General features: G+C 56.3%; 5 protein-coding genes across 5 annotated transcripts; 2 read left to right on the plus strand and 3 right to left on the minus strand.

The window, feature by feature from the left end:
* Position 1: 1 nt before the first annotated feature.
* Positions 2-2,047, minus strand: M421DRAFT_3451 (replication factor-a protein; the record flags this gene model as incomplete). Its single annotated transcript, XM_033589520.1, has 5 exons — positions 2-122; positions 172-1,617; positions 1,666-1,756; positions 1,803-1,963; positions 2,013-2,047. The coding sequence occupies 5 exons, from the start codon at positions 2,045-2,047 to the stop codon at positions 2-4; spliced, it is 1,854 nt and encodes a 617-aa protein (XP_033450625.1).
* Positions 2,048-2,280: 233 nt separating this feature from the next.
* M421DRAFT_58254 (alpha/beta-hydrolase) lies at positions 2,281-3,303 on the plus strand (the record flags this gene model as incomplete). The annotated part of the gene is made up of 1 exon (XM_033595580.1): positions 2,281-3,303. One exon carries the CDS (start codon positions 2,281-2,283, stop codon positions 3,301-3,303), a length of 1,023 nt encoding a protein of 340 aa, XP_033450626.1.
* A 339-nt stretch (positions 3,304-3,642) lies between these two features.
* On the minus strand, positions 3,643-4,452 carry M421DRAFT_58407 (DNA replication complex GINS protein sld5; the record flags this gene model as incomplete). The annotated part of the gene is made up of 3 exons (XM_033595598.1): positions 3,643-4,023; positions 4,076-4,204; positions 4,285-4,452. The coding sequence occupies 3 exons, from the start codon at positions 4,450-4,452 to the stop codon at positions 3,643-3,645; spliced, it is 678 nt and encodes a 225-aa protein (XP_033450627.1).
* A 1,182-nt stretch (positions 4,453-5,634) lies between these two features.
* M421DRAFT_99721 (Rhodanese-like protein) lies at positions 5,635-7,581 on the minus strand (the record flags this gene model as incomplete). The annotated part of the gene is made up of 5 exons (XM_033598787.1): positions 5,635-6,013; positions 6,064-6,822; positions 6,874-7,132; positions 7,191-7,258; positions 7,319-7,581. 5 exons carry the CDS (start codon positions 7,579-7,581, stop codon positions 5,635-5,637), a joined length of 1,728 nt encoding a protein of 575 aa, XP_033450628.1.
* A 3,108-nt stretch (positions 7,582-10,689) lies between these two features.
* M421DRAFT_418700 (uncharacterized protein) lies at positions 10,690-14,455 on the plus strand. Its single transcript, XM_033591881.1, has 4 exons — positions 10,690-11,282; positions 11,329-11,911; positions 11,958-12,781; positions 12,833-14,455. The coding sequence occupies exons 1-4, from the start codon at positions 10,866-10,868 to the stop codon at positions 14,045-14,047; spliced, it is 3,039 nt and encodes a 1,012-aa protein (XP_033450629.1). The 5' UTR covers positions 10,690-10,865; the 3' UTR covers positions 14,048-14,455.
* The last annotated feature ends 221 nt before the right edge of the window (positions 14,456-14,676 follow it).

The raw sequence follows: 14,676 nt of genomic DNA on the forward strand, positions 1-14,676 counted from the left end.
TCTAGCTCACGAACAGACTGTTGCTGTTGTCGTCAATGTCGTACTGTTTGATGAGCGCTGCAAGCCTGTTGGCCTCTTGGGCGTAGTTCAGCGGATAGATGTTCAACACCTGGTAGCGAGGCCTATGAGTGTGTTAGCAGCTGTCGCACACAGACTTCACCTTGTGCTTACTTGGGCTGATCCTGGTATGTCTCCATCTTTGCCCGCACTCTAAAGTTGAAGGTCTTGCAGGTCGCGTCCTGCATGATGTTCATGAGGTTCGCTGTGGTGTTGCTCTCCTCGTCTGCTTCCTTGATCTTCATCGCTTCGTTGGCAGACATGCCGACAATCATCTGTCCAGCCTCATCGAAGCAGCTCAACCAGAGAGTGCCAGTGTGGTCTGCAACATTGATGCTGAGCACGTAGCGGTACTGTGGCTCGGGGAACGAAGCCTGGCACTTCTCGCACCACCATGATCCGGGGTTCTCCTCGATTACCTTCTTGTTGCAGCCAGGTGTAGAGCACGCAGGGTATGCAAAAGTTGTGTTCTTGACATAGACAACTGAAGCCTTTAAGCTCAGGTAAGCAGGCTGATCCCCAAGGTACGACTCCTCCTCGACGATTTGGGAGATGAGCTTGGCGTCGTTCTTCTGACCACCAGAGGTTGATGACAGGTTCTGGTGAGTAGAGAATGTCGCGTTTTGGCCGACAGCATTGAACCACCCCCTCAGCTTGTGTGCCTCGTCGATATCGGGATCGAGCATCATGGACCCAGAGCTGAGAAGACTCAGACTTCGACCGCCAAAGTCACTAACCTTGACGCCTTTAAAGGCCACGATCGACTCGAGTGGCGCCTCGAAGCTCTCTGCTGTCTTGCCCCAGATGGTGAGCCGCACCGATGTTTGACTGTCATCGGCGAGGGTCAGTTCTCGCTTGGAAAAGTCCTTGTTGGTGTTCTTCGATGTGATGGTAGACACCTCGCCAACCTCCTTGAGCACACCGATTGTGTCGATGGTGGTGTCCTTCTCCACAGAGTTCAGATCACCGATCTTGGTGAAGTTGAAGCGGATCTGGGGCTTGTTGTCCTGGTCCTCTGCCTTCTCAACTTCGGTGTCGCGCTCAAACTGCAGCTCGTAATCGTTGGGCAGGTTGGAGAACTGCTTCTTTGCAAGTGTGACTCGGCAAGGGGCGGAGATGTAGTACACGACGCCCTCCTCAAAGATCGGGTAGAGCCTTTCAGCAACCTCGGTGAATGCGGTCGCGCGGATCTCGCCAGTGTCGTCCAGCAGGTTCACACTGAAAAGCTTGCCGGTGCCCTTTGCATTGTGCCACTCCTTCATCTCGCCCTTGTGTGTGCATCGAGCGCGGATGGTCCACTTGTGCGCGTACGGCGAGAGAGACTCGATTGGATAGAGGTGTGGGTGTGTGGATGTGCTCGGGTTGCTCTGGTGGACAGGAAGCGACCTCTGCTGCTGCTGGGGCGCAGGCACGGGCGCAGGCTTGTTGCCGTAGAAGTTGTTGCCTGAGATGGAAGCAGGCTGCTCCTGCTTGAGCTTCATGTCGAGTGCCTCGGGCTGGCCGATCTTGTCGAGTTCGCCGTACTCTGAGAGGACGTCAAGCTCCATGATGATCAGGATGCTGCTTGCACGTTAGTTCGGTCGTACCAAGGGTGGCTCTTCGACGCACTTCTTGTCCTTGACCTGCTGAGGGTTGTACTTCAGCAGCCTGACTATCGAACCCTTCTTGAGCTTGCCGGATGTGACGATCTCGTTCGCAGCTACACACAATCAGCTTGCCTTCAGCAACGAGTCGCATGTGCCTACTGGTGGCGATCATTGTCTGAATGAAGTTGCGGACGTCGCTCAGCACAACACGGAAGCGTTGCACTGGGTTCGCATCGCCCGCCTTGGGCTCCATGGTCTTGATCTGCACGCATTGCAGGACAGGGTGCTCGACGAAGCAACCGCTGGGCTCGAAGATGCTCCTGCTCACGATTAGTAACAGTCAGTGCACGTCTTGAGCATGTGTCCTACCTGATCGCGCCCTGTGTGATCGCCTGTTCTGCCATATTGGATGCTGCACGCTTCAGGCGGTGACGTGACGGTGCTGTTGCGTCGAGGTGGCGGCGCAAGCGATGGAAGTTTGGACGCGTCTCGCGTCTCCACGCGTTGAGTGCAGAGAGCCCCGCCTGCCGCCTGCGCTAACGGACCCCGACGCCCTTGACGCATAGGCACGGAATCGGCTGCGGGACGCTCGACAGCTGCCAGCCATCCGGCCAGGTCGACTCCACCCAACAACACCATGGCTGACAACGACATGGCGACACGAGCGCCCGAGAGCGACACGCAGGAGAACGCCCCCGAGCAGTCTGCAGGCCATACGGAGCAGGTTGCAGCCAGCCAGAGCGTGTTCCCGGGCGACACACCTGCGCAGACAGGCCCGACCATGGGCGAACACTGCACCACCGACCGACCGACGCCGGCGGGCGAAGTACCCACGGGCGAGCTGACGAAACTTGGCGGCGTCGAGTGCTACATAACGAAGCCCTCCGACTACCCCCACGCACCGTCGAAGCTGCTGCTCCTGCTCACAGGCGGCACGGGCGTCCGGTCTACAAACAATCAGCTGCAGGCTGATAAATATGCTGCCGAGGGGTACCTGGTCGTCATGCCGGATCAGTTCGATGGCGAGCCGGCCACGAGCACAGTCACCATGGAGCAAGTCAACGAGACGACATCATGGCTCGACACGGTCAAGCTGAAGCTGGCCGAGGGCGTCAAAGCATTCACAATCGACATGTGGCTTGCCAAGCACACCCCTGAGAAAGTCCTGCCAGCCCTGCACAAGGTCGTCGAGGGCGCCAAGGAGGAGTTCGCAGACGCCCTCGCCAACGGCGGCGGCGTGTACGGCGTGGGATACTGCTTCGGCGCCAAGTACATCCTCATGCTGGCCGGCGAGCTCCCAGACACGGTCGCATGGGGCCAGGCAGCCACTGGAGACGAGGAGCAGGGCACCGTCAAGAAAGCACCCGTGCTGAAGGCCGGCGCCGTCGCCCACGGCACCATGGTGTCGAGAGGCGACCTCGAAGCTGTGCGGTCACCCGTCTACATCGCAGCGGTCAAAGACGACCCTCTGTTCCCCGAAGATGATGTGCTCACCCCAGGCCGGCGCGCAATGGAAGCCAACAAAGTCGAGCACGAAGTCAAGGTCTACGACGGCGTGCCGCACGGTTTCGCGGTGTACGGAGATTACGACGACGCCAAGATCAAGCACGAGCAGTCGCAGGTCTTCGGGGAGATGCTGTCATGGATCCAGGGCCATTGATCGCAGAAGCACACGGATGATCTGCCGACACGACAAGCAGGGGTGCCCATAGTTGTCTTCGCGGCGTTGAAAAGGCTGGACTCTTCTTTTCGCTCCATAGTGGAATGTCACCACATGACCATGACCATCTCTGCATAATAACATCCGATGCGCGGCATTTGACGTGCAAGGTCTGTGCCGCCGGGCCTCCGCAAAAGCGTCACTGGTGCTCTGTGCACGCGACAGCCTCATTGTTTGGGCGCGCATCCGCATCGCATCGCACCGTCGTGACCGCTCTTTCGCAACACCGCAACGGTGTCAACACAGCACGCCTGACTCGCAGCACCATCTACCTACTTGTCAGATGAGCTCTACGTCACCGGTCCCGCACCCAACAGCCCACTTCCTCACCGCGCTCCACCGCACAGCCCAGACATCGCCTCTCTTGACCTCGAGTCGGCGATCTGTTCCCTCTACAAACACCGTCCCGATGTCTCGCAGCGCTCGCACGAAGACGGCCTTGTCTTCATCCGGCTTGTCCACCATGCTGATGCCACCCGTTGTATCGTCCAGTCTCTGCAGACTCGCTGGGAACTGCGAGAGGAAGGAGGCCGAGTAGTGTTGCGAGAGGAGCGCCTGATGGGACGTGAGGTACTGCAGCTCACTCGGGGACAGCAACGACTGCACAGTATCGAGGGACGCGGTGTGCTGTGCCTGGACATGGAGGGGGTGTTGGTCGATCTAGCGAGTACATCAGCGCAGCACATAGATCTTGCAAAGAAGGGAGGCCCACCTTGTTCAGCCTCGCGCGCAGGAAGCTGCGGACCAGGAACTTGAACCGCTCGAGTTCCGTCTGCACAATAATGAGTCTGAAGTTGGTCCGCGGATCCAGACTCCCCGTCTGCTCCTCCACAAGCTCAATCTGCCTACGCCATTAGCCCTTTCCGTGCTGCTGTACACACCTGCGCCTTGTCTCCCACGCATTTGTGAAACGCAACATACCTGCCGACCAATCCTGTCCAGCACCCTCTCCATAAGCTCCGCTGGCCAGGTGAGAATCTCCGGCGCCGACCGCTCCGCAACCCACGCGCGGGTGAGCTCCTGCAGATCCCGCGTCTCGAGGGACGTCGCGTCGACCGCGACTTCGGCGAGAAGGTCGTCGATGTCCATGGTCGTGCGACACCGAGGCTGCGCGCGACCGTTAGGGGTGCAGGAGTTGGGTACAGTGAGAGCAGGGCCGCGAGAGAGTTCGCGGTTTTGTGCACAGGTTACAGGGGACGTTGGGCCAGGCACCACAAGTTTCATGCGTGGGGCTGGTTCGAGTTCGTGGTCCTGTCTGACAAGCTGCAGCGTGCTGCACGTCAGATGCAGGACGCAGGCAACGTGGGGCGTGGGGCAGGAGCTAGCGCGACTTTGACGCGTCGCGCCCGATTGGCTTGCAGTTCAATGTCTGCTTGACCTGTCAAGTCTCACGACAGTATTGACAGCGGAAGCATGGGCATGTTCGTGTCACAGTAGGCGCACCGCACAACGTATGTAAGGTACTGTTTCATTTCCCTAGTGTTTACATGCAGATTTTTCAAGCCACTGCCGTCTCTCTGCCGCATTACGAGGAAGGACCTTTCACCTCCTCAAGTCTCAATCTCAGGCTCCACCATCAACCCTAGCCTGGAGAGAACAAAAGACGTATGGATAAGTACACTCGTATGGAACAAGAGCCCGTAGGCGGAGCGAAGAAACTACCCCTCAAGTCGCGCCAAGTGCAATCAATGTCGGTGTGTTTTCAATCCGATCAAGTGGAGCCAATCTGGTGTGGAGAAGGTGTCGAAGAATGTAAGAAGATCAGCTGACGATAGGAGAGAATGTCGGGCTGATGATGTGTATCAAGGCACGTAGGCCTGATTGTATTTAGTTGCGTGATGTTTCTGAGATTCTTGTCGTTGGAGCGATGTCTCATCTTCTCCGCGGGGCCATGAAAGATCCGTGTGAGGATGGTTGTGACAAAGGAAATGAATGAGACTGCAAGGCAGTGGTCTAGTGCTGCCGTAAAAAAGAGTATGTCCGAGCCCGCGGCACGCGACATGGGGTATAAGATGCAGAAGCAACGGGAGTGGCGCAAGCCCAAACGTGTAGGCGCAGACTGCTCGCAGTCGATGTTGTTCCCGCCGTCCAGAAGTCCAAATTGATGCACAGAAGGGGCCAAATGGCAAATCGCTAGAACGCCTCGAGATGGAAATGAGTAAATGATGGAACGCCGGTGCTGTGGAATACCGAAGCAGCAAGTAAGGAAACGCCGTGTCCGGTTCGCTGTGAATTATGGGATCGTGTAGAAGTCGTCGGCTCCGCGCTGGCTCAGTAGGAGGCCATGCGACGCGAAGCGCCTATTCGTCCAACGTTCAATGAGTCGTCGCCAAGCATGAAGATATTGCCGCCACTCTTTGACCTGCTGAGAGCCGTTGGGCTGTCTTCCATCTGGCAAGAGTGTTGGCCAATTGCAAAGGTATGGGCCCGATTGAGCTTCGAGCGTTGTCGAAGCTTGTTCAGGCCCCGTTCGCAAGACTGCTCGTGCTCCTTAGCGTCCATCCTGAGATAGTTCTGAGGTTCGCAGCGAGTCGAGTTGTTGTGGTAGAAGGAGCTATAACCACCGTCAAGAATGTAGACCTCGGGGTAGTGCAATGCAGGGTAGCGATGCGCGTTCTCCATGCGGTCTTGCGAGCGCACGAACTTCGCCCTGTGATTGTTAGTAGGAGGGACACGACGGTGTGACAAGAGTAGGCTTACATAAGAGGAGCGCGATGCGCAGAGTATTCACAGTGAAGGATGAGGAGGGTGTTGTTAGTGGTGGGGGCAGAGAAGAGACGCTCAGCCAGCTGCTCCTTGTCACAGAAGTTCAAAGCACCTTCGATGTGTCCGCCATTGTACTCGTACTCGAAGCGGCAGTCAATGATGGCCTTCTCATCATACATGTGATCGTAGGTACCGTCAAGCACTTGAACGAGGGTCTCATGGGTGATGCGGGGAAGGCTCTCGGGCTCAGAGGGCGTGAAGTGAGGCAGCTTGAGGGACGGATAGTCCTCTGTATCCATCACAGACGATAGGCCACTGGGTGAGTCAGACTCATCACCATCTTGCTTTGCATTCATCACGTCGCCAGGATGCTCAAACATGCTAAGCGATCTCCTCATCTTACTGGGTCGAGGGCGAGAGTGGGCGACATTTTGTTTCCTTATGGCAGCAAGGGGTGAGCCATTGTTGCGAGAGTGGATACTCGAGCTGAAGGGGAAAGGCTTGGCCTTGCCAGGCGCGAACAGTGATCCGTTAGAGTACGGACGACGTTCCTGGGGTGGTGAGGGGGCGAAGCACTCGTCAAGGCTTGGTGAAGATGTGTAGCCAATGTTGCCAAAGCTGTCGCGGTCGCAGCCGGCGCCAAACCTGAAAGGCGGACACGGTTGCTGCTCCTGCTGCTTGAAGGAGACAGTGTTAGTAGAAAAGTTCTTCGTGCGCGAGAGAGACGGTCGAAGGAGGATGGACTTCTTGCGGCTGTGGCGCGTCAGTGAAGGTTCAGAGTGGGCCTTTGATTGGCAGACATACTCAGCCGCTGAGGAGGGTCGTGGAATGTCGAGCCCGTTGCAGGGCAGTTGTGGCAGCTCGCAGGGAGAGAGCATGTCGTCTCCGTTGCTGGGCATCACCTCCGGGGACGGCGATGGCAGTGTGACGTAGCTGTTGTAGGGGGCCTTGTGCGGGAGCGGCGAGATGTCCATCGAGTCGGGGACAAAGCTAGGCGAGGAGTCGGGAATGGGCGGTGTGGTGACACCTTCCCATCTGACTGGAGGGGTGGTTACGCCTTCTGCTGCTGCCACGGGGGTTAACATGTGTGTGCGTGCAGGACAATGCACAGCCTGACTTACCCTGGGCGTCAATTTGCTGAAAGAGATTCGACGTGAATAGCGAGCGACGGGGCGTGACAAGCTGGGGGCTAACAAAGAGGTTAGTGAGCGGACAATGGAAGGATCTCCTATGCAAGGGCGGGCCGTACCTCTGGTCGACGTGCAGGTTCGACGACATGTCGGCGGCCAAGCTGGCGGTGGGCGACGACCCCCTCATTGGCTGGATGCCAAAGTAGCCAGCGCTGCTCACGTCTCCCTTCCGCATGCTCATGTCGCGGAAGTTGAAGTTCTTTGACCCCAGCGTGTGAGCTCCAAACAATGGCTTCGAGGGCGGCAGGTCACGGCGGTAGCCCCACGGACCGGGAATGGCAGCCGGCGGGTGCATTGCAGCCAGTGGCGACGACATCTCCATGGCGGCGGGCGGAGGTGCTGCGGGCGGTCTCTGTGTTCACTGGATGGCAAGGACGGGTGTAGGACTGGCGGCTGGCGGCGAGCCGATAAGCATATAAGACTGGAAAGCGAATTCCACTCTGAGGATGCTCGCGGTAAACAGCCTCGCAGCTCGACGCTAGTAGAGACAGTGATGCTGGGTTCGCAGGTTGCGGTGGGCTAGGCGGACATGGAGGCACGCAGTAGGCGGGTCGGTAGCGGCGAGTGGACGAGGAGCTGGCAGCGGCGTCCCAGCAGGATATCCCAACGCAGTGACCGTCTTCTTGCTTCTGCTATCAATGTTCACCAGAGCCTGTGCCAGCGGAGCGTGAGAGAATGGCCTTCTTGGGTGCGAGAAGGGTGAAGAAAAGAGAAGCAGGGCAGAGGTCACCCAGCTGGATTTGAGGTTGCCGAGCCCACGCTTCCACAGCAACGACCAAGCTGCAGTGGAGGTGGTCCAGCACGGCGGCCAATGCGCGCGTTGGCGAGGCATAAGCGCTGCACGGAGCCCCTCACCACTAACAGGCCTGCCTGCACACGGCCCTGGCAGCAGCGGGACGAGGATGGGGCAGTTTGCTCTTCCGGTAATGCAGTGTGCTGCGAGCGCTTGCTGATCCGCTGCGTTTCATTGACGCTGCCTGGGAACGCCATCACGATCACGCTGCACGACAATGCTACTGCTGCAGCTAACAAAGCGCCGTGCAGCTGCGGCGACCGCGAACGTGTGTTTACGGCGGTGTCCACCAGATTGATGCCATGGCAATAGTTGCGGCACACCATGTTCAGGAACTCAATTGCTGCTCTCGCTGGGCGTGCACCTCCCATGTAGCCCGCCGACGGTGAAGGCGCCTACACCTTCCCTCCCTCGTCCGCTACCTTGACAGCACGCACGCTGGCACGGATCCTGCGTCGACCAGCATTATGCCGGCAAGCTCTGAAAAATGCGTGAAACCGTAAGTTAACTTTCCGCTTAACTGCTGCACCGGCCTCCGTCCAAGCAGTATCTGCTCCGGCCGCCCTCGTGTGAGGCTTGGTGGGCATCCGCCAGAGCCACAGTGCCTTCTAGCCGTGACCTGCGTCACGTAGAGACCGTTTCCCATGGAGACGCTTCGGCCGTCGACCCATCATTGCACCGACACCATTATTACCACCGCGAGGCCTAGCCGCGGATCGCCCCATTGCACTGCTAGAGCCTCGTAACAAGTCCTGACACAGTAAACCGGCGTCAGCGTGGTCTGCTCGCAAGGTTCTGTCGTCATTGCAGCATGGAGGCTGACTTGGCGGCCGCCCTGCCAGGGAATCTGCCTCGAAGCAACAGGCCAGCTATTCGCTGTGAGTGGCCAGAGCACTCCCTACTCAAGCAGTTTTAGGCTATGGACCTGGTCTGATAGGGCGGGCGGCTCAATTTCGCCCAGTTGGTCCAGGGTACCATCGCAGCGCCTCTGTTTTGCGAAGGGTGGTGCTGCGCGGCCCGTGAACTCCTCGATGTGACAAGCTTTTTACCACATGTGGATGCATAAACTGGATTGCCCGAGCTCCGCGCGGTGGCAGAACTGCCTCTTAGTGCATGCTCGAGATCGAGCTGCGGATAGGCATCGCGATGCCGCAACCCCTTCAACGTCATGTTCTACGAGGCTGGGCTCGATGATCGGATTTCCCAGTTTGCTGTTCCTGTACGCCTCGTTTGCGGCCTTTCTCTCATGGATTAAGCTTGACAGCGCACAACTTGTGATTTCCGCTACCAAACGATTGTTTTCCTGACATGGGTTCGGGGCTGTCGGTGGAGGCTGTCGCCATAGCAGCTGAACTTACAAAGGGTCGTTCGAGAACACGGGCGTTCCCAATCCACCAGCAAACTGCGTGCACAAAAGTCTTCACAAAGGGTGCCATCATCATTTCCAGTTTGGACTCCACCAACCGGTGACCCCTCTTCTGTGGACCTGAGCATCTGAGAGGCCAATTGCGGCGTTTGCGAAAACGCTATCAAGCAATCGCGTGTCGTCTCCCGGTGGACGCGACGGGCTATCGACACAAACAACCTAAACCGGCACACAAATGGGCATCGCGCACGAAGTCTCGTGACAAAGAGCATGGGTCTTTCACTCAACCCCAGACCTGCGGGACGGGTTCAGCGTCTCAGGACCCTGAACTTTCTGCACTGTGACGGACGGTTTGAGCTCAATCTTCGTTAGACGTCAGCAGCAGGCCGACTGCCTCCGAGGTTTGCATGGAAGGTTTGTCACGATCGTGGAGCCGGCGAAGCTTGAAGCGCCCGTAAAGACAGAGTTGCAAACAAGTGTTACGTCCACCGCTGGAGATCTTTATTGATAGTCGCAAGACCGGAAAAGAAAACTCAATGAAGGCCGGACCTGAGTCGATCTCGGTTGAGGCGCATAACCGTTGTCCCATGCAACTATCGTCAGCTTCACAGGGGAAGCCTCTCCCCTGGCGGCTCCTCAACACGTGCCATTGTCAGCCCCAGCTAATCTATCTCGAGCACCTTCAGGGTCTATGAGGATTTCGGCCCAGCTGAGCGGCATCGTGTGCGGTCTCACCGGGCTGCGCCATGGTGATTGTGGGGTTGAGGAGGGGATTGATGCTTCATATAACGAGGCTTCGCTCCATCGAGCTTGACGCTGAGCTGGGCGTATAGATCACTCGGAGTCATCGCACAGCACGCAATTGTGCTTGTAGTTGTGCTGGAAGGGATGCCTTTCGAGCTTCATATCACACATGAGCTATATTTAATGAGGCGACCATCAGCAGGTACTCTTCTCCTCGAAGCGGTCGCAAGAAGACCTTTTTTCATACGAAAGTCTCAGATGACCAGTGTTCTCCATCCCCTCCAGGGCTTGATCATCTCTCTACGAGCTCGCAACTGCTATCCGGTCACTTACAACCGAGACTCGAGTGAGATGCCTCTGGAGAAACGTGTCATCGGCCAGATCAAGCACAGATCAGCAGGAGTGTCCTATGTGCACAATTGTGAAGGCTCTGGAAGCGTCGCGAGAGCTTCCATAAAGGCTCAACAGCCCTGTCCGTGAGGCTTGACCGGTGGGCACAATGCATCCACCCGAATCCGTTGCTATGGTACGCTGCCAATTGCGGGGTGGTGCCAAGCAACGGACGTGAATTCCGCCGCGATGGCACTAGGCTTGTTCCGTCAGCGGTGAAAGCATCTGTGGCAGAACCTTTTGCTGTGCACGAACTTTTCGTGACGGCCCTCCAAAAGTTGAAAACGTTCAAATAACCAGCGAAAAGGTGAAGATGGGCATCAAGAACCGCAAGAGAGAGCGCGAGCCAGCGCAGGTCGATGATGTCGAAGAAGCTCCCGCCAAACGCCGCAGACAGCTCAACGAAGAGCACGTGAAGCTCTCGAAGCTCTACGAGGATCTCGCCGCAGAGTCTGATGAAGTCCGATTTGAGGCTGCGAAACAGATTATTGTGAAGTTTTCGCCCGAGAGCAACCCAGCAGCAAGAGAGGTAGAAACGGCGTTGACCCGTTTGATCAAGGGTCTTTGCAGCCAGAGAAAAGCTGCCCGAGTTGGATTTTCACTCACACTGACCGAGTTGCTGCGTCAAATCTTTGGCGGCATCAAGATTGAAGGTCTGGATCACGATGTCGCGTCGATCATCAAGATGGTCGACGAGAAGACCGAGATTGAGGGAAACGTTCCTGGACGGGTATGAGCGCGCATCCCTTGGGCTGCAATCAAGCTGACAATCGCAGGCCCGACGAGACCATCTGATCGGGAAATTGTTCGGGTATAAGGCTGTCATGCAGTCCTCGATAGTCATTGAACCGGAGCTTTCTATGGAATGCTGGAACCAACTTCTGGACCGGATCTGTGGAATGGCACGCGACGTACCTTGGCTGCGCGAGGAATGTGGGATGGTTCTTGTAGAAGCTGTGAAGAGTCTCAAGGCCCAGACGCAGCTTGAGCAGTGCGCTGACGAGGCAATTGCACGTCTAACGCCTTTTAAGCTGGTCAGCACGCCGCAAGGAGTTGCAGTATGGCTGACAGTCCGAGCAAGCTATGAGAAGGTCCTGCCAGAGGGCGTCTGGCATCAGAAAGATCCTCTATCAAGGAAAGAGCGACCGCGTCTGGCGAAGCTGATGAAGGAGGACTTTCACGTTGATGCTGAGACCGCGAAGGATGAGGCCATCAAGTCAGCTGCTGCGAGCCCGAATCCCACTTTTGCCTGGAATCTGGTCTTTGGCGAGACCTTACGACGAGACGAAGAGAAAAAGGGCAGTGCTAAAGAGCCACCAAAGCCCGAGTTTCCTCAGCTATGGATCGACATTGTAGACAGTACGTTGCCTTCATGACGCTCTGAAGCGAAGACTGACCAAACCAGACAACTTGTTCTCCATTACTTCATCCCATGAGCGCAAGTCATGGGGCTTCAAGCTCTTCAGCAACATGATAACGCAGGTACCCGCATGGGCAGTTCCCGCGCTGTTCAGCCCCAACCTCATGAGGACAGTCATCAATCAAAGCAAGAAGGATGACAGGTTTCTGCATACTGCAGCACTTGCAGCTCTGAGATCAGTCCATTCGAGGGTCGAGCAGGACTGCAGCTCTGCATTTCCCATCGTTGTGGCGCTCACGACGAAGCACGGCAGCGTTGATTTCGACAGGTCTACTAAGACGAAGACGCTCGAACAAGTCCTTGTTTCAGCAGATGACAGCGCCTTGAAGAAGATTGTGCGTCACCTCAGGTCTGTCATCCTGCGTCCTGAGACAGAGGAGCAAAACGTCGCAGATAGCCGTCGACAGATCATCGCCGATCTTCTTATCAGCACTGTAAAACAGTTCAAGCGCTACGATGAGCTATCGGATGACGTCTTCGAGGGCGAGAATTGGCTCCGCAGCATCCTCGAGCTTCTTGTAGAGTATGCATACTTCACACCTTCAAAGGATGTAAAGACAAGCAAGGTGCCGCTTCCTCCAATCAGCGAAGCTAGCAGGACGATGTTCCAGGAACGTTTGTCTTCTTGCCTCACAAGGTTGCTCGGTGTTGAGGCCGGCTCCAAATCTTCTTTCGCATCGATGATTATGAATATCCTTCGCGCTAAGAAGTCTTCCACCAAGACCTTCGAATCGGTGTTCAAGGCCGAGCCGAACGTCATGGAGACAGTAGACAAGGCATTCGAGACGCTCGACAAGATCTCCAAAAAGGTAAGCATTCTCATTTTCAGCCACCCGATGTAACTAACGCAGATTTAATAGGGCTCAATCGCTGGCAATAAGATGGCTGCTGAGGGCTTCGTGCTCCTATACTCGCTAACGCTACTGCAAGTCTACAATGGAGACGGTGACGCGATCATGATGCTCGACGACCTTGATGCCTCTCGTAAGGCAATGGTGAAGAACAAGGACTCCGGCGAGGGCTCTGATGCATTCGTTGAGATTGTCCTGTCCTTCCTCGGCAACCCGCGCACCTTGTTCCGCAAGATCGGTGAAGAGGCGTTCTCCATTTTTGCGTCTGAGATCGGCTCGGAAGGGCTGCAGTCGCTCGCTGAGATTTTAGACACTGCTGAAAACTTCGAGGGCCAGAAAGAGCTCTTCAACCAGGGCGACGACGACGCCGAGGAAGCCAAGTCCGACGACTCTAATGATGAGTCGGAGATGGACTCAGATGTCGAGATGGTCGACTCGGACGTGGAACTGGCCAACGATGATGCGGAAGACGATGACGAATCTGGCTCTTCGGACGGTGACAGCAGTGAGAGCGATGAAGATGAGGATGATGAGGAAGATGATGCAGAGTTGACGCAATTCAATAACCTGCTCCAGATGACTCTCGGCACAGCAAAGGCAGATATGGACGGCGATGACTCTGACGACTCCGACATGGATGATGAGCAGATGATGGCGCTGGATCCTCAACTCAGCAAGATCTTCAAGCAACGCAGCCAGGTCACCAGCCAGAAGAAGGACCGAGAGGATGCGAAGCAGAACGTTGTCCAGTTCAAGTCAAGAGTCCTCGATCTCCTAGCTATATATCTGGACAAGCAGTACTCAAACGCACTCACACTTGAGGTCCTTCTGCCTGTGCTGCGCCGCACGCGCGCCAGCGCAAACAAGCAGTTGGCCGAGAAGAGCACCAAGATGCTCAAGACATACTTCGACACTCGCTCGAAACACAAAGCCCCCTTGCCCAAGCCTGAATCTGTCGAGACAGTATGGGCAATCTTGAAGGGCATCCATGAGGAAGCGAAGAATGGTGGTGGTGCTAAAGCTCATGCAGACGTCTGCAGCAGTGCTAGCCTGCACGTTGTCAAGGTCCTTGTGGGTCTTGACAAGGCAAACTACGCCGGCGTTGTCGACGTGTATGCCGAGACACAGAAACAATGGTTCGCGGACAGGAAGTCACCTCTGCAGCCCACCTTGTTCACGCAATTCCAGAACTGGTCGATGAACGCCCAGAAACAGAGCAAGTAGAGGCGGCCGTACGCAAGTTGTAAACCGTTACCCCACAATCGCAACACGATTTCTCACCTCAATAACATCCGCAGTACATGCGACTTACACGTGAATAGAGAAGCTAGCGCTTAACGCGTAATTGGTCCATATGCCTTGCTGCATTGGGTACGATAGTCCTTGCAGTAGGGCAATATCGACCGCCGTGGCGCTTGCAGCCGCAGATCTGACGGCTCGATAATCTTCCTTCCAGAAACAGCCTGACTTTGATTAAGTCACCTCGTGCCCCTCGTCGCACAGCTCGCCTGTGGTATGTGTACCCCACATTTGCTGGACCTGCAGGCCACGTGGATGTGTGGCTCGCTTGTCAGACTTCGATTGCACCGTCGTCCGTCTCCAAAGCGGTAATCGACAATATCATCTAACCACGTCTTGAGATACACCTGCAGCAGGTCACGACCTGGCAGCATGCGACCCAGCAAAGATTGAAACAAGTGACAGGGCCCTCATAATTCCCAAGGCTTCTGGCGCTTCCTCGATTGTTCTTTGTACCAATCAGCACCCTCTACGGCTTCTATGGCTCGACAGCAAGATTCTGCCCAGTGATAGGACGTTGTTTCGATATGAGATGCGGCATAGGACCGACCCCA

Source organism: Didymella exigua (assembly GCF_010094145.1).
Source record: "Didymella exigua CBS 183.55 unplaced genomic scaffold M421scaffold_8, whole genome shotgun sequence".
Classification (NCBI taxonomy): domain Eukaryota; kingdom Fungi; phylum Ascomycota; class Dothideomycetes; order Pleosporales; family Didymellaceae; genus Didymella; species Didymella exigua.

Excerpts from the sequence above, each read along its gene's own strand:
- M421DRAFT_418700 (XM_033591881.1), top strand. The coding sequence starts at position 10,866 with ATGGGCATCAAGAACCGCAAGAGAGAGCGCGAGCCAGCGCAGGTCGAT. Across the intron at positions 11,283-11,328 it reads AGGGAAACGTTCCTGGACGG|GCCCGACGAGACCATCTGAT; the intron begins GTATGAGCGCGC and ends TGACAATCGCAG. Across the intron at positions 12,782-12,832 it reads TCGACAAGATCTCCAAAAAG|GGCTCAATCGCTGGCAATAA; the intron begins GTAAGCATTCTC and ends CAGATTTAATAG.